Consider the following 26,484-nt stretch of genomic DNA (forward strand, 5'->3'; position numbering starts at 1 on the left):
CAATCATTCTGAATGTGCACCTGGAAGCCTTATGTTGTGCACTGCTGTAAATACTAGATCATGCGCCAGTAAACTGTGTCATTTCAAAAGTTTAAACCAAAATCCATTTAAGAGCTTTTCCAGATCATCGGTTTATAGCACAATAAATCTGCAGTTGTTATGCACATATTGCACAGAATCCACACATCTTTCCTCAAGGTAGTACCTGTTTTGCAAGGGCAGAACGTTTTGCCAGTACTATTTTGTAACTAGGAAACTGTGACTACATTCCCAAAGCTTGTATGTTTATTGCTGCTCTAAGCACAGTACAGAATATGACTGGGCAAGTGTTAAAGTGTCATATTGAACAATACTTACGTTTCAAAAGATGAGGAAAAACAGCAACTAATGTCTTTTTCTTTTTTCTGCCCTTGGTAATGTAGTAGGGCCCAAAAGCAACGTTAATGGTTTATCTGATGATTTCTTTGACTAAATCAGCTCATGGCTGTAAGCATATGCACTTGTACCTGGAAATGGGCCATTGAATACAATGGAGTTTACTTCTGAACATGCATATGATTAGCTTTTACATCAAGGCTAGCCAAGTTAGCCTGGGCCTCCCTGTGTTCCTATCTGTTAGCTTTTATTTTCCTATTCTGCTGTTTCAGCAAAATACAAAACATAACTCGTACAAACACTCAGCTGTTCACATTTACTATGGCCATTTCCACACACGTTGAATAATGCACTTTCAATGCACTTTATCAATCCTTTGGAAGTGGATTTTTTGTTCCACATATGGAAAAGCAGTTCCAAATGTTCACTAAAGAGTATTGAAAGTGGATTATCCAACGTGTCTGGAAGCAGCCTTAGTCCATAGATATGCTGCCATGTGCTCTTTTTCAGCCTCCCAAGCAAGTACATACTGTACTAAGGACTGTTTGGCTCATTTGCCCATTTGCTTCTCGGTCTGTACTCACATTTGAATTGCATCTGCGCTACTATCAATTATATGTAACAGGGACACCTGCCTGTTGACATCTGGACTATCACTGGATCATTCAGTGCTCCCAAACAGCTGTCAGTGAAAAATTTAAAAACCCCAGTAATAAGATGAGCTGGTAGTGTTACAGAAGGGACGTAGATATGCTGCACTTCAAATGTAGCTTCTTCAGTTCCTGAGTGCTTGTCCATAATCATGACTAGACACGGGCACGAACAGCATTACGAACGGAAAAAACCCACGAACAGCCCGTTCGTCTGTTCGCAAACAAGCTGTTCATGAGGCTCCATTCTAAACGAACAAGTGGTCGTTGCAAGCCTCGTTCGTTGCCTTCGTCAGCCATTCATCAAGCCAGACAGGCTGGGGCCTTTCAATCAATTCCCCTGGCAACGGCAGGGACTGAGCTCTGTCTGAACTTCTTCTGGCTTTCCTTCTAGCTTTAACCCTTCAAAGTACTTCCAGCAGAGTCCCATTTTTGCCACTGTGAAGTGAAAATGACAACAAAGTGGGATACCCATGCATCATGCCTTTCCCGGGGTGCAATCTCTCTGAAACCTGGGGGGTCTTTGGAGGACAGTGAGGACTGTCCCCTGCAAATTTGGTGGGTATTGGACATTGGGAAGGTCAATTTGTAACCCCTCAAAGTAGCTTCCACCAGAGAGTCCCATTTTTGCCACTGTGAAAATGACAACAAAGGGAAGGACCCATGGATCATGCCTTTCCTGGGGTGCAATCTCTCTGAAACTTAGGGGGTCTTCAGAGGACAGTGAGGACTATGTCCCCTGCATATTTGGTGGGTATTGGACATTGGGAAGGTCAGTTTGTGGGGTGTTTAAAGGGCCCTGCCTCTTGCATGTGGCAGGAAAGAGCCCTTTAAACTATCAGCTGGCAGGCGGCAGGGGGGAATTTAAGAGGCCATGAATAACTAACGATGAACATGTTTGTGAACAGGGTCATGTTTGTTACTGTTCATTGTTCATGGATGGCAACGAACAACAAACAGCTTGTTTTTTTCCCATTCATGCCCATGTCTAATCATGACTATATCTGATCTCTAGTTTGACTATTGATCAACAGGAGTGACTATGATAGAAAATATGGTAGAAAATAAAACTGTGTGTAGAATGATAAAAACCCATGTAACTGTGGTAGCAAAGCCCAAATAGATTGGAATGTATCTTGATCCAGTGTACTATAGTGATGTGAAAGTGGAATGAGGTTACAATAGTGATGATGAAACAAAAAGCATATCACTGTTAGTGTTCATCTGTAGTTAGGGTGATTGGCAACACAGTTAAATTCCACACAGAACATATTCCTAAAAATATTTTGCAGAATCATTCAATGACAGTGTGAGCAGACAAGTATGTAATCAAAATGTTTATGCTTTCAGTGCACTGGCTGAGGCATGTAAAACAGCATTCTGGTTTTAGTAATCTGCACAAGAAAAAAATCTGAGAGAGGAATGGAATATATCCAACAAAGTTTTAGTACAAAATGATTCTTGAGAAAACCCCGTGAGTTATCAACTCATTAAACAAAAGTAACAAGGAAATAAGCCTGAACAAATTCTGACTGCTGAGAATTTGTTTTCGCATGAAAGACAGGGAGTGTTTGTTCCCTTACCAGTGTTTTTAAAAATTTATATAAAGCCTGAAAAAGATTACTGAAAAATACCTATGTGGATATTTTTAAGTGATTTATAATGCTCAAGACTTGGAGTAATGAAACCATTTATGAATTTCTAAGATATGCCACATTTTGGTATTGCAACACATCTGGGTGGACAGCAGACACCTGCAGGGTGAAAAATGTCTTTAGAAATATAGTTGACTAAGAGACAAAAAACACTGCAATGTGATCTATGGTCTCACATGTCAAAAATGTCGAGCTCAAAGAACTATATGGGGAAAAGCTGGCTGCACAAGGCTAAAACCCATCACAACTTTATTTACAAAGTTTTCTTCTTTGCTCATGATCTGTATTTATGGTCAGGCAACCATATGATTATTATTACCTGTGTGTGTTTGTGTGTATCTGTGTGGCATTTTAGCTCACATGTGGCTGCTACAGATATCTGGGAAATGAAAATAAATACAATTAAATGAAATATGATTGGCTTTTTAAGGTTTTAAACAGATAATAAACATATGTAAGAATGACAAGTATGTACTGGGGCTGGCTGGTGCCAAGCAAATATGATAGAAACATATGCTTGTGCCTTATATCATGTGGGACCATGCTGTGAATTCCTGAAGAAAGAATTTTCCCAAGTGAGAGAAAGGGAATCAAGCCTCGATGAAAGAGAAACGGGCCTGTGATTGAATGTTGAATTTGATCAAAAAGAATACCTGGCATTTTTGTATGGGCTTTCATGTGATTATTACAAGGCATGTGAGTGAAATAGCCTCCCACTAACTCTTATGTAAATGTAGTGTGTCAACTCTGCTGATGTGAGGACACTCCTGCTAGTGGTGGTGGAGAGTGCCATCAAGTCATAGCTAACTTATGGCGACCCCTGGTGCAGTTTTCATGGCAAGAGACTAACAGAGGTGGTTTGCCATTGCCTGCCTCTGCAACCCTAGTATTCATTGGAGGTTCCCCTTCCAATTACTATCCAAAGTTGACCGTGCTTAACTTCTGAGATCTGATGAGATCGGCTCACGTGAGCTTTCCAGGTGGAGGAGGCAATTTTTCCTAGTTTCCCCCTCCAACTGTAGACCTCCATACCATGCCAGCCCTGTTCTTTGAGGATTCTCTAAACTCTAAAGACATTATTTTGAGGTCATGGGCTATGGTGGAATGTCAGAGTTGGGAAAGTTCCATTCCATCAGTGGACAAGTTTTAATTGGCTTGCCCAAATAATCCCAGAAAAAAAATTCTGTAGTGTAGCTGTGAATGCAGCCTAGAGGAAATGTCCTAGCTATAGTTGGGTTTCAATATTGTTTTAAATGGATTTCATCCTATACCTTGTAGCTGCCACAGTTCTTTGCTTAACTAGCCTATTTGCTAACGGTAACTTCAAAGCACATTAGTAAAGCTGGCTGAGGTGAATTACTGCAGTTATCTTTCAAGGGAAAGTACATAATGTAGGTGTTTTTTTGAAGATAAATGCATCCACCAGTTGATAAAATATTAGGTTCTTAATTTCTCAATCACAATTAAACAGAAATTAACAAAACAATCATGCTTGAGTCTGTGAAGTCCAACAAATAAGGTAAATTTATATGATGTATTGTCGAAGGCTTTCACGGCCGGAGAACGATGGCTGTTGTGGGTTTTCCGGGCTGTATTGCCGTGGTCTTGGCATTGTAGTTCCTGACGTTTCGCCAGCAGCTGTGGCTGGCATCTTCAGAGGTGTAGCACCAAAAGATGGCCACCCCATCCATCTATGAACAGATGGATGGGGTGGCCATGGGGAGCCCACTCAGCCCAGTTATAGCAAACTTCTACATGGAACATTTTGAAAAAACAGCTCTAGAATCAGCACCCCACAAACCTAGTGTATGGTTCCGGTTTGTGGATGATACATTTATCATTTGGAGCCATGGGGAGGAAGAATTGATGGGGTTTTTGAATCATCTCAACAACATCCACCTGAACATACAATTCACCATGGAGAAAGAAATCGAGGGAAAACTCCCATTCCTGGATACCTTGGTCATCCGCAAAGCAAACTTTCAGTTAGGTCACAAGGTCTACAGGAAACCAACTCACACTGATCGGTACTTACACAAAAACTCCAATCACCACCCCCGACAGAAAAGAGGCATAATGAAAACATTAGTGGATCATGCAAGACAGATATGTGAGCCGCACTTTCTCAATGAGGAAATTAATCATCTAAACCACGCACTTCAGGCAAATGGCTACTCCAGAAATGAAATCCGAAGAGCAATCAAACCCAGGATGAATCAAACAACCAAGGAAAAACAGTCTCCTACAGGAAAAGTGTTTTTGCCATATATCAAAGGAATTACTGATCAGATGGGAAAGCTTATGAAAAAGCATAACCTTCAAGCAGTATTCAGACCCACCCGAAAAATACAACAGATGCTACGATCAGCAAAAGACAGTAGAGACCCCCTCACGTCTGCAGGAGTATACCGTATACCCTGCAGCTGTGGACAAGTTTACATCGGGACCACAAAGCGTAGCATCCAGACAAGAATAAAAGAACATGAAAGACACTGCAGACTTGGACAACCTGAAAAATCAGCAGTGGCTGAACATAGCCTAACTCAAACAGGGCACAGTATCTTATTCCAGGACACCAAAATACTGGACAACACTTCCAACTACTTTGTCAGACTGCACAGGGAAGCCATTGAAATTCACAAGCATAAGCAAAACTTCAACAGGAAAGAAGAAACCTTAAGAATGAACAGAGCATGGTTTCCAGTTCTGAAAAACACCAGGCTAACAAAACATTCTATCCCCGACAATAGCCCCGCAGAGAAGATTAGCACATCAAGTACCAATCCATATGCAAAAGAACCTCCTCAGGATACAGTGAAGCCTCCCGCCATTAGCATTCCACACCCTGGGAAACTCTTACAGGATGACTCAGCTCAACCCCACCCCTCCTGAGTAGATACAAATGACCTACATCTTTTCCACACTGTGACACTGAGAGATCTCTGTCTTTTGGTGCTACACCTCTGAAGATGCCAGCCACAGCTGCTGGCGAAATGTCAGGAACTACAATGCCAAGACCACGGCAATACAGCCCGGAAAACCCACAACAGCCATAAATTTATATGAATATTTGTTGTTATTACAAAAAAAAAATTTGTCCATCAGCAGACAGCAAATAACTAGCAATAAAATGGTACATTATTACTGAAAATTCTAATCATTTTCAGGCTTCCAGTGATTTGGTTCCATCCACAAAGAAAACTACACAAAACGATGACAAAGTCTGCACAATTTTTTTTCATTATCTGTTTATTCAATGTATAGCCTCTGCCTTGTGGCTCTTGAATTTTAGCTGTGAACTTGGCTTTTCTTCACTAGTAGTGCAGTTGATCCTTCACAGCTGTAAATCTAGGATGTTAATTGATGAGATCTCCATTACCTTTAAAAATGTACTCCTCATTCATGCAAAATCGCTGTTGTCACTCACTACCTCCTTAGGGATTCCTACCAAACCCCAGGCACCCAGCTCAATGGACTGCTTTCAGTATCTCAGAGCCAAACTACACGAGACGAATGGCATGTGAACGACATACGAACGGACTTACATGTGTGTCCCCATTGCTTTCCTGTACACTCACCAGTGCGTCCAGACTGCGCTTGATCCCATGTCCGTGCTGGCATGGGTTTCTTCAGGTGTTCCTCCAAGATGCAGGAATGGTATCCCATCATAAACTGCCAGTTTGTGCATGCTTAAACCGTCCCCTGTTCCCTATTGCCTTTCTGTGCGGGAAGAGGAAAGCGGAAGCAAAACAGCATCACCACTCTGCAACGGCGACTCAATGATATTGACTGCAGACACTCGCCAATGGGACTACACATAAACTGCTTTTTTGCTGACACATGCACAGAGCAGAGCCACAGATATGAGTTCACCAGGGGTAAAAGAGACATGGGAAGGTAAGGAACAATAATGAATCTGGTCACTCGCATAAACTCGAGTAATTGGTCTTGTCTAGTTTGGCTCTCAACTGCCTAAGGTGGTACCATGAATTCTACAAGGACTGCCACTTAACAAAAGGGAGTTGTATACCAATATCCTATTGCTTACTGCTTTATAGATAGTGCCCATATTTCAGAGATGCTGGTGGATGGTATGATTTAGAAGTTTTCCAAGGCTAGTACTAAGTATACTCAGGTTATTAAGCATTTTGGTTTTCAAAGACTGCATCTCATATTTGGTTGTTAATACCTGAGATCAAAGGCTGATTTCTGTAGTCTTGGCAATATCCTTTTATTCACAACCTGCAATGTTCTTTGCTAGCTCCACAACTAGGTTATGAAACCTCTCAAGGCTTCTTCAGGAAACAAACAATTCTTGTTCATAATGATAAATCCAAATATGACAGATGATCTACAGATGCAGACTTCTTATGCTATAAAATGATTGCTTGAAAAGGTCTTGTTACATGAAGTTAGAAGTTGTCAGAGTGTCAGTTTGATTGTCAGATCTCTAGCCAGAGTTACGCCATATTAACTTGCTATAATCCGTAGTCGTTTACCTTTCTCCCTCTAGGCCCAGGTGGTGCACAGGCCGCATATATCCATGGGAGAGAAGAGTTCTTATCAGCCCGTTCCAGCCAACGACCTTGACGTCCTCGTCTTCCCATGCCTTTGCAGACAGGACTAAGGGGGGGGAGGCTGGGAATGGGTGTTTGAAAAGTTGTTACTTTCATTTCACGTGTCATTCTCAAAAAAGCTTTCATTCAGCCAAGGGTCTCAAACCCTTGGATTGTGGACACTTGTATCCTGAGCATAATCTTCCAATAAATCTTTTGAAACCAAGAAACCTTGTGCTTCTTGCAAAGGGGGGAGACGAACCCTGGATAACTGGGATTCCATAGTCTGACATTTTGTTGAGAATCTCCTTCACTCCCCCGACCCCTCACCCGGGAAGGATGGGTACCGAATCTACTCCAACAGACCTGTCTGATCCTGGCATGGAGGGTGCGGGGCCAGCTACCTTGCCTGACGTTGGGACAGGACAGGCGCGAGTGAGCGGTGAAGGAGCACGGCTGAGAGTCAGCATGGGATGTGGCTTCAGCACGCTGTCGTCATTGCCAACTCCCTGACAGTGGGGTTCAAGACCCTGGAACAACAGGGAGAGGCGTGCCGGCACCATGTTTTCATGCTCCATGATCGATTCAAATCTAGCCCCGGTGTCAGAGGACCTGGGGCCAACCAGAGGCCAAGTTTGGGAAACTGGCCGATTATCCACACTCTCAGTGGGACCGACCAGAGCCAGCATTCAGCCCTGGTACCGCTGGGACGAGGAAGCAGGTTGTCTTGTGGAATGGAATCCGCCGGAGGAGACTGGCATTCTCCTGGATTGGAATACGCCGCGCACGGAGTTAATGAGCTGGGACTATGCCGATGCAAGTTCAGCCGGAACCTGGGAGAGCGAGACTGGAATCCCGGTGGGAGAGAGACGTTGGACTAACCTACAGGATCAAGCCCAAGTGTTGCAGTATGGAATACTGGCTGTGATGGGAATGGTCAAGGGCTGGGTCGCCAGTTCCTCAGAGATGTCGGGCCCACCTGCCTCAGGGACAGCCGCTGCCTCGGGGCCCCAAACGTGTGGGGCCGGATTTTTGGAGGAGGCGGCGGAGAGGGCTGATCACCGTCAGCGAGCCTGGGAGGAGAGCCTGCTCCAGCAAACTCAAGAGGAAGAGGCCAAACCAGAACCCAGCAACCAAGCAGAAGATCGCTACCAAGCTCTGGAGGTGCAGATGGAGGCGATGAGAGAGGATTTAGCGCAGGCCACCTATTTCATAGGTCTGATGGTTCAAGGGGAGTCGGGCACAGCTCCTGGAGGCAGTACGGGACCGCCGGCCCAGCCAAGACCTGGCCCCGCGGTCGGGCCAGTCCAACCCGGAGGCCCAGACCAGCCAGGACCCCGACCACTCCTCGCATTACTGGCTCCTAGAGTGCATACGCAACCGCCCACCCCGCCGGCCCAGAGGCTGCCAATTCCTTTGCTGCTGCCACCAGGACCCGCCGGCCCCGCTGCACCTGGGGGGGCGCACCGGCCGGACCAGCACCAGGGGGTCCAGTGATACCTCCAGCAGGCCCTGTAGTACCGGCCCGCCCCATAGTACCGGTCGGACCGGCTGATAAGAACTCTTCTCTCCCATGGATATATGTGGCCTGTGCACCACCTGGGCCTAGAGGGAGAAAGCTAAACAACTACAGATTATAGCAAGTTAATATGGTGTAACTCTGGTTAGAGAACCAACAATCAAACTGACACTCTGACAGAAATATGGTATCTTGCCATCAAATTAGTTATCCAAAGGAATTATATTACGTTTCATTACATGCCTGTACACACAGAACGGAAATATTTAAATCTGGAAAGATTTTTAAGGCATGTGGTTAGTATGGAGTGAGAAACTGTTCAATGTAAAATAAAATGACAATTAAGTTTAGGTCTGCAAAATGAGTCATAAATCAAAGAAAGATAAATCCATATGTACAATGTAAAGATGTGATATACCTGATTCTTTCTTACATAGTATATAGTTAGAGCACAGCTGTATACCAGGCCTGCCCTTTGATGCCACAATGAGTTTACACAGTGACCCCTTGATTTTAACACAAGGTTACATGATGACAGGACCTGGAAAAGCCTCCGAAGTAAGTAACACTTCCTGTAACCTCTCCTCATTGTTCACTACCGTCATCCACCTAAGGTCTATCCGTGGGAGTTAAAAGAATAATTTCTTTAGGACAGCAAGGAAGATGGTATTGGGGAATATGCACTTTCCATTGTTATGCTGCCTCACCAGAGTGACAGAAATGTTAATTATTCTTAGACGGCGTACATGTGCATATGGTAATGTTTGGAAATCACAATCAGGTCATTCTTTTCCTAAGTTCAGTATAGATGTGTAACAAACCAGGAAACCCACTGTAAAAGCTGCTCTTTTAAAGGGCCTTTCATGAATAATGTATCGGCCCTTTCACAGGTTTTTCACAGAAACGTCTCTCTATAGTTATGTAGCTAAAAGTTCATTGTGGAGTATCTCAATTTATTAGTACCTTGAAAACCACAGGGAAGTATTTATTTCAAAACCAATATGAATGACAAAAGTAAATTTAATACAATGCTTTAAAATGTCAGTTTTATTTTTTAAAGTGCCTTATTTCATTTGAGCTTTTAAATTGTCTATATTTTTTAATGAGAAAGAATAAAAGAATACTGGTTTTATATGTTACCAAGTTTTTAAAAGCATCCATATTTACATAGATTTTGGATTGGGCTACCACAGAAAGTATTTGCAGTTAAAAAAAAATAAACAGAGCAACCCAAAAGCAAAGTGTCAAAAGGAAAAAAAATTCAGAGGCTTTCAGCACCGTCCCTTGAGATCCCAAGTGTAAACCATTTTATCTCTGAAAAAGGCATTTTACAGACTCGAGTAATCGGAGTTGATTACAGCCATACTTTAAAAGAGATACTGTGCCTGTGGGTGGGTGAGCCACCTTTTGACCTCTCCAGGAAACAAGAGTATTTATTTAGACCAGTTCAACTTTAGCATTGGGATAAACAGCTACCACGTCATATCCTTCTGGCGGCTTAACCCTTTCCTTGGCATGCGTTTCACAGTACAGCTGTTCTTCAATGAAGAAGTAGCCCCTCTGCTTCAGGTTGAGACCACAATCATCGCACATGAAACATTCTGGGTGGTAAAGCTTGTCACGGGCTTTTACTATTGTGCCTCTGTCAAAATGCAAGGAAGCAGAGAGAGAGAAAAATTCACAGCTATTAACATTTAGGTCATACTTAGGGGCTTGTCTTTTGTGGTGCCTGGGCTACATAACCCCCCCCCCCCTTATTCACACACCTTCTTTCCCCTTCCTGCATCATATCATTTGCCTTAAAGTGTCTGATATCTATGTATTGTCGAAGGCTTTCACGGCCGGAGAACGATGGTTGTTGTGGGTTTTCCGGGCTGTATTGCCGTGGTCTTGGCATTGTAGTTCCTGACGTTTCGCCGGCAGCTGTGGCTGGCATCTTCAGAGGTGTAGCACTTTTGGTGCTACACCTCTGAAGATGCCAGCCACAGCTGCCGGCGAAACGTCAGGAACTACAATGCCAAGACCACGGCAATACAGCCCGGAAAACCCACAACAACCATTGTCTGATATCTGTTTGTGGAGTGGCTTGTTGATTGCAAAACAATCAGGTAGCAATCTAGGTCCCAGAAAAAGACTTGAAGTGTGGTTGCTTGCAAAATAGGTCTGATACATGTAATTCAAACACAAACAACCTATACTTATTCCTGGAATTGTATTTTCATGGTGCTCCCCATTTTTTCTTGTGCAAGAAACTATGTATAGTGCATGTGTGAGTTTTGCTCCACATATGCTGTGTTGGATCACCAAGAACTAAACAGTGTGCACGAAGCATTTCCCAATGTTTGAATGAACAGTGAAATTTCAACAGCCGTGTTGGATCACCAAGAACTAAATAGTGTGCACGAAGCATTTCCCAATGTTTGAATGAACAGTGAAATTCCATATAATACAAAATTTCATGGATGTTTTTCAACACCAAAGTGCTTTAGATCAAGGCAATAGAATTTATGCAGCACAAATGTCTCTAATATTCCTCCCTGTATATAAAATATCCTTATAACATAGATTGCTTATGAGCTATAACAATGAGGCAGATGACATGCTAATTGTTTAACTTTACTGAAAACTACATTAAATGTTAAAGTTCTTGGGGGGATTCATGTACTTACACAATTCCATTGCCACATCTGGTGCACTCAGGAAGCATCTGTAAGCCAGACATGGCTCCACCCAGTTTAGATACTGGAGATTTAACATGTCTTGGGCTAGCCAGTCTATCATGTTTTTCACCTGTGAAGAGTTTAAGACATATTTTGGAGTTACTTATTTAAGACTTGAGGAATATATGTATCTCAAGAAATAATTTATTCCTAAACTCAAGAGATAAAGGTAGGGTGACATAATCATAAGATAAGCCAGTAAGGTAAGCTCCTCCTCCCTCACTGCTGGAGTGAAAACAATGTTCTAGGGCTGTGTTCTGAGCATACTTACTTAGAAGTAAATCCCCCAACTTATCATGATGACTGCTGAGTCATTATAATTTGGCTGAGGTATGATGGTAAAAGTGTTAGGTAAGCAGGATACAGGGATAACAGTAATTACTGGAAGGAAAATATCAATATGAATATGAGAAAATTAAAGTCCTGTGAGCACTTGTGCAGCTATGAGATAAAAGAATTTAACTAGAATGGACCGTTTGGGAAGAGTTATTGGGAAAGATTCCAAGAAGGAAAAGTGGTAAGAAAGTGAAACATGGATGAAACTATAAAAGAATAGAAGTTGCTCAGTTTAGAATGAATTGTATACACTTTATGTGTAGGTGTGTATCAAAAGGTACAGTCTTTTTCTTTTTGTTAGATTTTGCTTCATGCGCAACTCAGAACCAACAGTGTATTTTTATGTACCAAGGGTAGGTACAATGATAAGGCATGGAAGCATTCTATATAACATTATAACATTTGATTTATATACTGCCTTTCAGAACAACATAACACCACACTCAGAGAGGTTTACAAAGTGTGTTATTCTTATCCTCACGATAATCACCCTGTGAGGTGAGTGGGGCTGAGAGAGCTCTGGAAGAGCTGTGACTGACCCAAGGTCACCCAGCTGGCTTCAAGTGCAGGAGTGTGGAATCAAACACGGTTCTCTAGATTAGAATCCTGCCACTCTTAACCATGGCTCCAAACTGGCATTTGGAGCATTTATGTTCATACATGTAAATACGCGGAGCATTTACATTTATTTGTGCATTTACATTCATACATGCTCATGCCCTGAGATGGCAATTCATTGTTCCACAGAAAGCTGCATCTCCTTTGGACATCTCTGAATAACTACTGATTTTCAAATAGCTTCTTTTCAGCTACATATTCAGATGACTGTGCCCATTTCTTCTAAAAAAAATTGATGCAAAAGGGTATCTGTTCTTAAAACACAATGATACACATTAATAAAATAATAGCATTCACATGAATTTATCAAATTCTTAACATGGCCTCATATGTGGATACTTAAATCCAGAGACTGGAGCCATGAACAGCACTTTCTACTGCCACCACGAAGTAAAGGGGAGTGGGTGGGTGTAGAGGAGAGAGAGAGCTGGGAGCTTGCAGCATTGGGAGACTCAGGTTCAAATCCTCACTCTGCCATGGAAGCTTGCTGGGTGACCTTGGGCCAGTCATTCTTTCAGCCTAACCTACCTCACAGGGGTGTTGTGAGGATAAAGTGGAGGAGAGGAGAATGATGTATGCTGCTTTGGGGCCCACTGGGGAGAATGGCAGGGTATAAATGAAGTAAATACATAAATGGTGTCCTTCTGGACTGCCTTTTGGGGTTGAGACTGAGGGGAACTGTTTTACAGTGGTTTCGGTCCTACCTTGAAGGTAGGTTCAGAGGATGGTGCTGTCATCCTCCATGCTTTTCAGCATCCATGCAAAGCTGCTGGGAGAGGTGGTCCAGAGATTTGGAAGATTTGTCTTCCACCAGCAGGAGAAGACTTTTCTGTTTCATTTAGTATACCCCCTGTAAACTCTCATTGGCTTTCTTCCCTGGTTGTGTTTTCGTATGTGTATATGCTTTCTTTGGTATATGTGTGTGTGTGTGTGTGTATAACACGGTTAGCCTTGGTTAGTAATTGCATGGGAGACCTCCAACAATGCAAGGTTGCTACACAAAGGCAGGCAATAGCAAACCACCCCTGTAGTCTCTTGCCATGAAAACTCCAGCAGGGTGGGCTCCCCCCAGGGTTGTTAAACCTCATTACCTCCACTTGGGGGCATGGCCTGACTTCCCGGAATGGGTTTCTCAGTGCTGTTTGTCCAACCTTTCGCTGCCAGCATGGCTCTTCTCACGGTGTGCACCTCCTAGCTCTAGGTAAGTGGATTCCCTTGTCCATCTGTCCTGTCACAGGCAGACATTCGTGGTGAAGGCACTATCTTTTTTATGAGGTACTTATTTCTCTGTCAGCAAAACTGGAACTGAATCTCGACTGAGAGACACTTCCTGTAGACTTCACCAGCTGTTCTTATATGTCTAGAAAAACAGCTAATACAGAGTCTTATCCTTAAGAATACAAACCACTTCCAGAAAAACAGGTCTGCGAAACTCGACTAACAGTGCTATCCTAAATCAAGTTACACCCTTCTAAATCCATTGAAGTCAGTGGGATTAGAAGGGTTACTCTGCTTAGGATAGCACTGGAAGAGTTCGTTGGAAGGCCACTGAGAAAAGGAAGCTCTAACCCCTATTTGACAGTTCTCTTAACTCCAGGTCTCTGAACATATTGCTACTGGTTACACTGCCTTTGATTCAGTAAATTGTATGGCTAATTACTTTTTAAAAAAATAAACAGAAAATGATTGCTTTTTGATACATTTATTGCAAATTTTCCCAGAATCTCTAATATTGTTAAAGTCTTCAAACTGGTAGGCAATCTACAGCATTTAGGGGAACTTGTGAATGCCTTTCTTCTCTGATTCTGTATTCATGTTGAAACTGACTTTTGGCAACCCCTCAAGGCATTTTCAAGGCAAGGGATGAGCAGAGGTGGTTTGCTATTGCCTTCCTCTCTGTAACAACCCACATCTTCCTTGGTGGTCTCCCATCTAAGTACTAACCAGAGCCAACCCTGCTTAGCTTCTGAGATCCGATCAGCTTAGGATAGTCTGGGCTATTCAGGCTGCTAAAAAGCTATATAACTTTGAAAAAAAAGACTAAACAATCCAGAAATTCTTGCCTCTGCTATAGGGCTCATCTTTCATGACTGAGGGGCACCTATTGAGGTAACTGTTATATTTCTTGACAAATCCTGTCAGGGTCCCTGCAGGAAACATTTCTTATTAGAGACACAGTGTGTGGCTGTTCAATAAAAAGTAAAAAGCAGAGCTAGTCAAACAAAATATATTCTATAGACTTCTGTTTGTACTGCAATTCCATTTTAAAATGAAGAGATCCCAGCTTGTGCAAGAACCTACATTTAATGTATTTGTTTCAACATTAGCATGGCTACATGAACAGAAGGATATGAAAAGGGCAACAGCAATAGGATCTAAGAGAATACGTGACTTGAAATCAGGCTGCTTAACTGCAAACACTGCCTGAGGTAGCATGATAGCAGAAAGCTACCCTTCCAACATGAATTCCATATTTTATAGACAGGAACTTCTTTTTAATGAAATTGTTATTCAGAAAATTCTTGTATACAATCAGGTTTGTAGAAGACCATGTACTGAAGCTTTAATGCCCAGAACAAGAACGCAAAGAGTAAAGGCGCATTGCAGGTAGCAATGCCCACCCACCCTTTGCCCAACTGGGATCAGGAGTAGAGCAGAGCTGGTGGCAGTACCCGCCCACTGCCCTCACCCAGCTGTGATCAGATGCAGAGAAGGTGGCAATGCCCATCCACCCATTACCCAGGTAGGATCAGGCACAGAACAGAGTGCAATACTCTCCCTCCGCCTTCACCCAGCTAGGATCAGGAGTGGAGTAGGTGGCAATGCCCGCCCCCTCTGCCATCACCTAGCTGGGATCAGGAGCAGAGCAGGTAGAAATGCCCATCCCCTCTTCACCCAGCTTGGATCAGGAGCAAAGCAGGTGGCAATACCCGCTCTCCCCTTTATCCAGCCGAGCACGTGGCAATGCCCGCACCCCGCCATCACCCAGGTGGGATCAGGAGCGGAGCAAGTGGCTATGCCCACCTCCACCTTTACCCAGCTGGGATCAGGTGTGGAGCAGGTGGCAATGCCCGCTCCCCACCTTCATCCAGCTGGCTTCAGGAGTGGAACAGGTGGCAATACCCCCTTCACATGGCTGGGATCAGCCGCAGAGCAGGAGGAAATGCCTGCACCCCCTTTGTCAGGTTCTGCCAAGGGCGCTGCCCTGTGAGATGCCAGCCTGCCTGATTTCAGTCTTAAAGGACCTTCAGGAAGTGTGCGGGACCCCACTCTGTGGAAGGAGGGGGGTATACATCACCCTCACACCCTCTCAGTCCACTCACAGGTCCCTTCAACGTGACATTGTCCCGGCTGCTTTCCATGACAGCTGTCCCCAACCTGCTGTCGGTCCTCCCCCTCTCCACTGCTCTCTCATTCTCTGACTCTCTCTTCTCCACTCCACCACACTCCTACACAACAATCCACCCCGCCCTGTAGGTGGACTTCCCTTATATCCTTTCCCTCATTCCTGGCTCCACCTGCCAGCCACAGCCCTCTTTTGCCCTCTAGCCTTGGCTGCCTCAAGCAGCTGCACCTGGGGTAGCTAGTCTGGCTGCATTGGGCAGCTACAGCTGTGCTCTCTTGGCTGGCTGCCAAGCTTCCTCTGCTCCAAGCTTCAGGCCCCTGGGCAGCGACAGCTGTGCTCTCTTGGCTGGCTGCCAAGCTTCCTCTGCTCAGAGCTTCCAGCCACCTCAGCTGGTTCCTATTATTCCCTTCCTCCCTGTTTACAGGTTGGGGAGTGGACCCGTGCTGCTTCTGCTGCCTTTCTTCCCCTGCCAGTAAGGTTGCTGTCTGGCTGATGGCTGGCTGCCCGTCCCTATCTCTTGTGCCTTCTCCCTCTGCCCTGGTCCCCTCCTGGCTGTCCTTACTCCCCCTGTCGGGGCTCTTAGCCTCCTACTGGAGGGTAGGGCTAGCTGGCTTCCACCTGCCCCTTCTGACGCTCTGTGGCTTGGGTGCTTCTTTGTTCCCCTCTGTTGCCGTCCTGTGCGGGGCCTGGGTGACTGCCAGGGTGGCTGGGTAGCTGTCTCGCAGCTGCCTCCCATCCCATCCTCCCGGCAAGTCTGGGGGGCTGAACCTCTGACCCCGGACACCCTTCACCCAGCCGAGATCAGAAGCGGAGCAGGTAGCAATGCCACCCCCTTCACCTGGTCGGGATCAGCCGAGGAGCAGGTGACAATGCCCGCCCCCTTCACCCGGCCGGGATCAGGAGCAGAGCCTGAGGCAATGCCCAACCCCCCTTCACCCAGCCTGGATCAGGCGCAGAGCAGGAGGTAATGCTCGCCCCCAACTTCACCTAGCAGGGATTAGGAGTGGAGCAGGTGGCAATGGCTGCCCCCTGTTCAATCTGCCAGAATCAGGCGCGGAGCAGGCGGCAATGCTCCCCACACACACTTCACCCAGCTGGTATCAGGCACAGAGTAGTAAGCAATGCCCATCCCTTCTTCACACAGCCGGGATCAGGAGTGGAGCAGGTGGCAATGCCTGTCCCCTCTTTACTTAGCTGGGATCAGGTGCAGAGGAGGTGGCCATGCCTGTCCCCTCTGCCTTCATCTGGCCAGGATCAGTGATGGAGGAGGAGGGAATGCCCGCCTGCCCGCCCTCCCCTTTCTAGAACCCATTGTATTTTTCCCACGATGTGCTTTGTTACTAGTGAGGCATAATAGAGGCATGTGGACTGCCTATTTCATATGTGGACTATGATGTCATTGGCCCAGATTGACCAGTCTAGTCATTGCTGCTGGCTAGTCCCCTAGCAACTCCCCTGCCTCTTCCCCTGCCTTATGTTATCTAATCTACCGATAGGTGTTTTGATTCCACACCTCTCCTTTAGTCACTGTTCAGCAGGGTAGCCTTTAACTTTCTAGTCAACGACCTCACCAGAGTCCTCAATGTATTTTAATGCCTGTTTGGTGTAGTGGTTAAGAGTGCAGGACTCTAATCTGCAAAACCGGGTTTGATTCCCCACTCCTCCACTTGAAGCCAGCTGGGTGACCTTGGGTCAGTCACAGCTCTCTGGAGCTCTCTCAGCCACACCCACCTCACAGGGTGATTTGTTGTGGGGATAATAATGACATACTTTGTAAACCGCTCTGAGTGCGTGTTAAGTTATCCTGAAGGGAGGTATATAAATCAAATGTTGTTGTTGTTGTTGTTGTAGTTACTAATGTTGAATGTAACTTAATTTTAAAGTATATTAGCTGCTTAGAATGCTGCATTCCTTACCATTCTCTCCAGCTTCCAACATGCCCTGCAGATAGCGGAATGATCCTGACTGCTTTGGTTCTGAAACTGGTTTTTCATAATCCTGAAGCATTTTGTACACATCAGAGTCCATGTCAATTCCATTTCTGTTTCTTGGTAAAGACCTTACAGGGTCAGCACTATTTTAAGACAAATAGAAAGTCAAACCAGTTAACCAACAGTTGCACATTAGAGAAGAACAAAGTCCAGAACTGATCTGAGAAGGACAAACTGTTGTGAAAGCTCACACCAAGAGTAACTAGTACTTCCCTATTTTACAAAAAGAAAAGTTAGTTTCGTAAATGCACGACTTCAGTTGAAAAAGTGTATATTATATCTGGAATACAATGAAGCATGTTCCCGTTTTCCACACTGGCCTTTTTTGCCAGAAGACAACTAATAGTGTAGTAATAATTGTACAAAGTACAGAAGACAAACTGTTACACTTCTGATTCTCCAAACAGGGCTTAAGACTGACCAGTGAGCACATATGTACTACAGAGGGCAGCTGCTGCAATCCATTGTGAATTTCTGCGTCACACATGGATTATATTTTTTAAAAATGCATTAAATTAAATTACAGAGATTTGGACGTTATTCAACCATTGAAAAATATCTGGCAATTGGGGCATTGTTTGTTGTAGCCAAACATGATCTCAAAGGTATGTTTTTATCTCAAATACTTCCTTATAACCCAAATCCCTTCTGGGTTGTTCCACATTTTCTGAAAGATCCATTATATTATATTTAAGAAAATACTTCACGGTTTAAACAATACTAAAATATTAGGTATAAATGGTGACCACATGAGACCTACAGTACAATCCTAAACAGTGTTAAACCATGAAGACAGAGGCCTAAGAAGGGTGTAACTCTACTTAGAATTGCACTACAAAGCAGCAGGGCTGCCAACTCTGAGTTGGGAAATTCCTGGAGATTTGGAGGTAGAAGTTGGGATCTGGGGAAGGGAGGGAAGGAACCTCCATGGAGTATAATGCATAATGTCTACCCTTCAAAGCAGCCATTTTTCTCCAGGGGAACTGATCTCTATCATCTAGAAATCAGTTGTAATCCTGGAAGATCTCCAGGTCCCACCTAGGGTTTGGCAACCCTAATAAGCAGCCAACATCTAAGCTTGCATTGCATCAGATCCTTGTTATTTGTTCTATTTGTCCCTGCATTTTTTAATTTTTTTCTGCTGGAGAGCTACTAAGGGCCAAGTTACATTATCATTTGAGATTTGCAATCATATCCCCCAATATGCAGTTTAGCTTTTAAAAGCAGCTATGGGGTAGAGGGAAACAAATATCAATAATGTAGAACTGGGGAAAGGGGGCTTAACTCTGTCCCAATGTTATTTCCCCAGTCAAAACTACCTCCCAGCTACTTTGAGACCTGTTAAGGGCGGGGGGGGGGCAGACACAATTTGGATACTTGTGTTCTTTTCTCTACCACAGACTAAAGTTGTGTGTGTGTGTGGGGGGGGGAGTTTTGACTGGAAAAGTTCCATAATTTCCACACTGCCATTGCCATGATCCAAGGGGGAGCCACCTAAGGTTGCTAAGGAATCATACCCCAGATCACATACACTTGTCACATATAGTTTGTCTCTAATTTAATTCTTGCAGAGTTACTTTGCAGCCATTATTAACTCTGCCAGTGCCTCCACTCACCAGTCCTGGCTGCTTCTGCAGAAACTTGTAAACAAGCTTCATGAACTCAGCAGATTAGAAATATTTACTTACAAGTGTATCAGCCTTCCCTGCATCCTCAGGTGGTTGGCTTTTGTGTTACACCTATGGCTGTGTGAGTATATGAGTCTTTCTTTAAAATGTTAAAATACTTTCCAGACTGAAAATTTATAAATTTGCTGTCTAAAGTTTAGGTTTATATTGGCAGGGGTTGTTTTATTTATTTATGCAGAGGAGTTAGCCGTGTTAGTCTGTGGTAGCAAAATCAAAAAGAGTCCAGTAGCACCTTTAAGACTAACCAATTTTATTGTAGCATAAGCTTTCGAGAATCAAGTTCTCTTCGTCAGATGCCTGATACAGAGACTGTGTAGGTGCTACTGGACTCTTTTTGATTTTATTTATTTAGCATTCAACCTTTTGGCTTATAAACTAGACCATTAAGGTGGGTCATAGGAGCATAAAAATAATAATGAAAATGTAAAGAAATTTCAAAATTCAAAAGATTAATCTTAACAGTAAACCCCAAATTAAAAAAAAAACTGCAGAAAGAGGTCTCGATGTATTATGAGAAAGCTACTTGTGATAACTGAAAATTGTTGAGCTACTCTTTTTTTACTTCAAGGTTTTGAATGCTCTTCTGATACTGTTTAATCCAAAGCTCTTGTATGCTATTTCAGGAACTAGCCTGCAGTTGCTGAAGCAGGTAAAAGCACAGCAGGGTTCAAGAGTATACTACTTATTGATGTGTATTCAGCTTATTCAGATTACTTTCACATATCATACAACTGTATCCTAATGGGTATGTACTTAAGAATATGAGCAATGCATTTCACTGTTGTGATTATTCTTGATTAGAGATGGGCACAGAACAACAACAACAACAAAACTAACCAGGAGGTTCGTGGTTTGTGGGTTTCATGAACCATGAACCACGGAACTGGACCAGTTATGAACCAGTTCGTGGTTCGTGGGGTTTAAAAAAGATGGAAAAGGCCTGCCTTATTTACCTTTGGGAAGCTGTGATGTAGAGACCACTCATCTGTGATGGCAAACTGGAATCTGTGTTGTTGTTTGTATACAGTCGAGTAGGATTATTGTACTGCAAGTTTGTAATTTGTTTATTATCTGTTGGGCTTCCTCCAGATGAAAAAGTTGCTGGTCTTCGGTTTGGAATAGGTTCATTATCCTAAAACAGAGAAAGAAACAGAGGTTGGACACATTTTTTGCCATTGGCAGAAATTACGCCACTTTTCTTGCAAAATGTCATGCACGTAAGGTAATTTGTGTGCAGACTTTCAATTTATTTACTGGACTGGAATCTGTGCTACTATTTTTGAGTTAGTAAAATGGTGCATACATTTGAGGTGTTGGCTGAGATAATTATTCAGAATGCTGTGACAAGTTTTTGATCTGTAGAATTGTTTTGGTCCTGGAATCTAAGTGATTCTTGTACAATATAAAGCCCAGGAGACCTGAGTTTCATGAACAATGGGAATCCAAAAGATTTTCATCAAGCAATGTTGGTAGGAGACTCCAGAAACATGAGAGACCATTTGATGTTACTACAACCTGAAGTAAACGTTATGCTTCTGTACAATACCAGCTAAATGCCTGTCATATTTTTACTTCTTCCAACATTCCAGCCACTCCCCTGTTTGCTATTTTCCTTCCTCCCAACTTGCCTTCCTAAGAGTAGTTACTCTATTCCTAAGAGTAGTTACCTGCTCCTTCATACTGAGCAGTAGATAATTCTATTGGTCACAAAAACTGCCACTGCCCTCCCCCCATCCAACCTTGCTTAAGTTTGGGGGCTGTTCTGGGCTGAGGATGGGCAAGCAAGGAAAAAGATATTGTCTCAAAAGATTTGCTGCTCTCAGCTGCTCAGCTTGTTGGGGCATTTTTGTCTGGCCTCCAGCAGTGCTTGGACTGGAGTGAACACACCTAGAGGAAATATGGGGTGGAGGGGAAAAGCCAAGATATCCAGTCGGATAGGATACAACCTCTCTCACTTCCATTCCACTTGCTCTTGCTGTGTTTCTCAGAGGGAAGATAGGAAAGAAAGGTGAGCAGGGAAGTAGATTGCATTTTGCCCAACACTTTTTTTGGGAAGGTGGGTACAGTGGGCTACGTGCTCCCAGTGGCAGGGGAAAAGGAACATTTGGGGAAGGTAGAGACTGACCCATACAGCCTCATTTCATGCTGAATCACAGGCATGTGGAAAAGTCAAATATACAAAACTGCCTTTTCTATCTGATGGCTTAACTTATAAAATAATCTCATTTCATTCATTTAAGCATTTAGTTTCCTATTATCTATTAAGGATCTAAGCACTTTATAAATTTAGTAATGTACTCCACAGTTTTCTACAGAACAGTACAATCTGAGGCTTATATAGAGCTAAGAAGAAACACCACATTGTGAACAAGCAAAAAGGACCACAGAGAGAAAATTGTTATAATAGTTCAGGAGTTTATAAAAGCTAGTGAATGAGAAAACAACAAATTCGGTTAGCAATAGCAGTTTGGCTGTGTCTCCTACCATTATTTTAAAATATATATAATAAAATACAGACTGACTGCAGAAAATTGCTCTGCACATTTCTGTAATCTATCACTATGCCGTAGCTTCCCACACCCAAAGGTGGCCTGAAAATGCTCCTACTTCCTTGACTGGATGATGAAGAAAACAGGGCAATGCTTACTTTGCCTACCAATCATCTCTCATGCAGCCTTCGCTTTAAAGGAGTGGCTACTCCTTTAACTTTAAGATGACAATTCTTATGATTGTCTTTAATCCTATGTGTTTTGTAAACCTCTTAGTATTAAACATAATGACATCTAAATCCACACTGAATTCTTCAACAAAGCTGTAGTTACTGCCTCAGTGTTTTCCAGAGGACATAACACTTTGCAGATGTACATAGAGATGTTGAGATTCTTTTGAAGTCCTGCTCAAGTACAGTACCCTGTGCATTTTTTGTAATATTGCTCTATGCAAAAAAAAAAAAAGACTGGTTAAAACTAGTTGTTTTACAAGGAATGGGTTCCTAAACTGTGTTTTTTGTGGCAAGATGACAAAAGAAAACCTTTTACAATCTACTGTTTCGTCCAAAGGGAATATGGAAAGCAAACCTTCTTACCATAGAGATTGGAGGGAATTCCTAGAGCATCACGGGGAGGGGGGATGATGTCACTTCCACATGAGTAGTAGCAGCACTTCCTCCTCCTAGGGTCCATCCCTCAAAAGCTCTTGAGATTTTTGGGTGTGGCCCTGGCAACTCTAGTTGGAAGCTGGCTGGAGAAAAAATCTCCCATCCCTTTAATAGAGGCTTTATGGGATGCTATTGACCTTGATGAAATGCTTCAGCTGCTCATTTCCACACATTAAGCCTCTGTTAAAGGGACAGGACATTTTCTCCAGGCCTGATGGCAACCCTAGAAAGGCTGCAGTTCAGATGCTAAAGTTGACTTGGAGAGTATTTTGTCGATGTTCAGTTTGCCTTTGTTGAATGTTAGAAACTAGGTATGTAAGCTGTATTTCTCCTAAAGAAAACCTTTCAGATTTCTTACTGTATTTTCTGCTGAGTCATGTTCACTAGCATACAGGGCCTTTATAACTCTAATAGCTTTGCCAGATATTTGGCTTCTCAGAGGGGAATTAAAGTTTTGATTATACAGCCAAATTCAACAGCTTTGTTTTCAATCTCTCTTCTCTCAGTGCAAACACTGACCATTCTGATTAGCTAGGAATCAGTTGTTTAGATGCGATACATTTTTTAACTCTATTTTTTCACTTCATTTAAAAAAAGATTACTCAAAATGGTTTTATTTCTCTGCATTTCCTAATCAGTTGTCAGATATTTTTATACAAAATAAATGCTGCTGTGAATGAATCAATAATTATAACTGCAAACACAGCAATACAGTTAGAATTGATTAAATACACTATTAAAGTAATAAAATAGCTTGTGTAACTAATGTAATAGCATAGCTTGTGTAACTAATGCCACAACCTCCTGATGTGGCAGTTAGACATGGGCACGATCCAAAAAAAAAAACCGATCAAGCTGTTCGTGGATCTGCGCTGGTGATGACCCCAGATCACCGATTCACTCCAATCAAGTCTGGGATTGGAGGGGCGCCCCCCCCCACACTTAGAGCAGATGGGGAAAAAAGTTTTTAACCCGATGACGAGCCGCCTCCCCTCAGAGAGGGGACGTTTCTCTCTCTCTCTCTCTCTCTCTCTCTCTCTCTCTCTCTCTCTCTCTCACACACACACACACACACACACACACACACACACACACACACACACACACACACACACAGAGCAGAGGGGGGGAAAGTTTTTAACCTGGCGACGAGCCGCCTCCCCTCAGGGAGGGGGATATTTCTCACACACACACATGCACGCACTTAGAGCAGAGGGGGGGGGAGTTTTTAACCTGTCCCTGCCTCTCCAAATAGAGAGAGAGAGAGAGACACCCCGTCAACAAGTTTCAGCCAGCTTTTTAAAAAAAGCAGGGATAGAATCTCCATTCCTCCCCACCCGATTTTAAAAGCAAGCAGCCAGTCTTCCAAAAGCATATTTTAAACAGGAAGAAAGTAAAACCAGGATCCACATGGATTCTCGCGGATCCTATGGTTTTTTAAATAGGAAAAACACAAATGAAACATCAAATCACATATCAACTTCTTGCAAAAAGCAGGCACTGGGCTGAGAAGCCAGAAGGAGAGAGATATCTCTTTTCAGTGTTAACTCTTTCAATGCACTGAATGAACTCAGGAGAGGAGCGCAAAACAGCTTCTGCTGATAGCCGCACTCAAAGTTTTTTCTCCCAATCACTTTGCTTATATTTTTCTCAGGAAGCCACCTTTTCACTCTCAACTGTTTGCTTTTCCTTGCTAGGGGAAATAGTATCAAGTTTCAAACAGAGCTCAGGCATTCCCCTGCCTCCGTTGCCAGGGGAATAGATTGTTGGCGCCTGAATGTCTAGCTTCCCGATCCTATCACGATCGCCCCATCCAGCCCCGGTCCAGCCCCCTCCCGACCGCTGGATTGTTTGCCGTGGAAGACAATGATCTACCAGGTCCCGAATGTGTGAATGCCATTATCGTGGGGTTTTTTTTATCATAATGCAGATCATGCTGTTCTCTAGTGGCAATTGGTTGCAGTGTCTTTTAATACAAAACAAAGACAAAGGTTGGATCCCATGCATATCAATGGAGAGGTTGTTTCCCTGCCTTGCCTTGCCATCAGCAGCATGCCTCTGCCCTTCTAAAGGGGCAGCAAAGAAAGGATGAGGTAGATGAAATCCCCCTCTGCCTCTCTTCTATCAGCAGAGACTATCAATGAAATCCCTGCTGGCAAAAGACGAAGGAATGGCAATTTTGCTTTTAACCCAGACAAGCTTTGCTGCTGTTGTCTCAGAAAAGAACCTGAACAAATGCTAGCATGAGGTTAAGTTAATCTTTCTATGATCCTTCACTAGTTGTTTTTTTGTTTTTTATTTTTTGGGGGGTGGTAGGTTACAGGAGAAGAGGCAAAGCAACTGACAGCATAATTAATGTGCCTGACTTGCATAATTTACAGTTTGTATAACATACAAAAGAAGTGACCCAACTTTGGGGAATTTGAATATAGTAATCCTAACCAACACTATCATAAGAATTAGATGGGACCAGAATACTAAACATATCTTTCTCTGAGCAGGAACTGTCTCTCTAAATCATGTGAATTTTCAGATTCTGAAGCTCCGGGGAGCCAATTGACAGGAAACAGGAGGTAATAATTCAGTCCTACTGGAGTTTACACATCTTTGCTTTTTGTGTTTGCTTTCTCTCCTGGCCTCTCTGTTTGGGAAATTCTGCTTAAAACATTGTTCTTCTGTAAGTTGGAGTCTCCTTGTCCATGGATTTCTCAGGAAGTCTGCAACATTTTGCTAAATGGGACATTACCAGCCCTTGGCAATCCGCATGTATTCACTTTCTTTCCCTCAAAGTTTAAAATTATTGCTATTTTCTCAGCTTTTAGACTACCTGATCTGCTGTATATGAAGGTATGCTTTTGTTTTTAATGCTTCTTAAACTTAAAACATTTTTAAATATAGATTTTCACATTTTCTGTCTTGTCTTCTGTTTTTAGACTTCTGTGAAGGAAACTCTAAAATCTATTTTTTCAGGTTAGAATTCAAAGTTATCTTTTGAAATAGAGAGAGAATCAAACAACTACTTCCTATTCAATGAAAAATTCTAATTTGTTTGCCTGACCCAAAAAGAACCATAATGAGTTCAAAAGATAGCAGTTTCAGGAATGAAGACAGCGTTTATAAAGAACTAAAGTAAAAAATAAGTCATGCAATCTACTGGTCTTGTTCACATTTAGCACTAAGCAATACACACATTATCAAAAATATAAAAATGACAAAAGCCCTTGTCAGTCTTAGGGATGGCAGACTATGGCAGATAGATCCCCAAACCCCTCACAGCAAGCACTCCAGTGTCTTGGATGAAAAGGTTTTATTATGGAGATCAATTAAGTTCACAGGTACATCTAAAGATGGGTAAATTGGCAGGAATGGGGTTACAAAGATGCACTTGGATATAAGGAGCATGATTCCGCCCTCCCCCTTGATCAGTTAGCAACTAGGTGTGAAAATCCCAAAGTCTCATGAGAAACACAATAGCTTTGTCTGGGCAGAGGAATATACAAGATTACAAGGAATCCAACTCCCTCTGTCTCTTGCGAAAAGTTATAGTATAGTACAAGGTCAGCAAGCAGACTCTAGAGATAACAGGCTCAGCATTAGTACTTGCACTTTCAGGCAGGCCAGGGATGGCAGGATTATAATGGTTACAATATATGAGCATGATATGAGGGCATACAGGTACACGGTGTGATCAAATCAGTACAGAGAGCAGAAAATATATGAATGGCATGGATGGAATGGTATGCTGCAGACTTGACAGCCCTATTGAATGCTCAGATGTCTAATACGCACTTTACTCTTCTTGAGAGCAGCAGGATTTGAGTCCAGTGGCACCTTTACAAACCGATAAGATTTTTAGGGTATAAGCTTTCAAGA

The 26,484-nt window shown here is 43.1% G+C and overlaps 1 protein-coding gene across 1 annotated transcript in view; it reads right to left on the reverse strand.

Annotated features, from left to right (window-relative positions):
- Positions 1-9,727: 9,727 nt before the first annotated feature.
- PDLIM4 (PDZ and LIM domain 4) overlaps positions 9,728-26,484 on the reverse strand; it is a 90,254-nt gene continuing 73,497 nt past the window's right edge. The window contains exons 4-7 of the mRNA XM_054977250.1: positions 20,408-20,586; positions 17,692-17,849; positions 11,425-11,545; positions 9,728-10,397 (exon numbers count right to left, since the gene is read on the reverse strand). Coding sequence (XP_054833225.1) covers positions 10,193-10,397; positions 11,425-11,545; positions 17,692-17,849; positions 20,408-20,586 — 663 coding nt within the window. The 3' untranslated portion in view covers positions 9,728-10,192. The remainder of the gene's footprint in view (positions 10,398-11,424; positions 11,546-17,691; positions 17,850-20,407; positions 20,587-26,484) is intronic.

This window comes from Eublepharis macularius, chromosome 4 (assembly GCF_028583425.1).
Source record: "Eublepharis macularius isolate TG4126 chromosome 4, MPM_Emac_v1.0, whole genome shotgun sequence".
In the NCBI taxonomy this organism is placed as follows: Eukaryota; Metazoa; Chordata; class Lepidosauria; order Squamata; family Eublepharidae; genus Eublepharis; species Eublepharis macularius.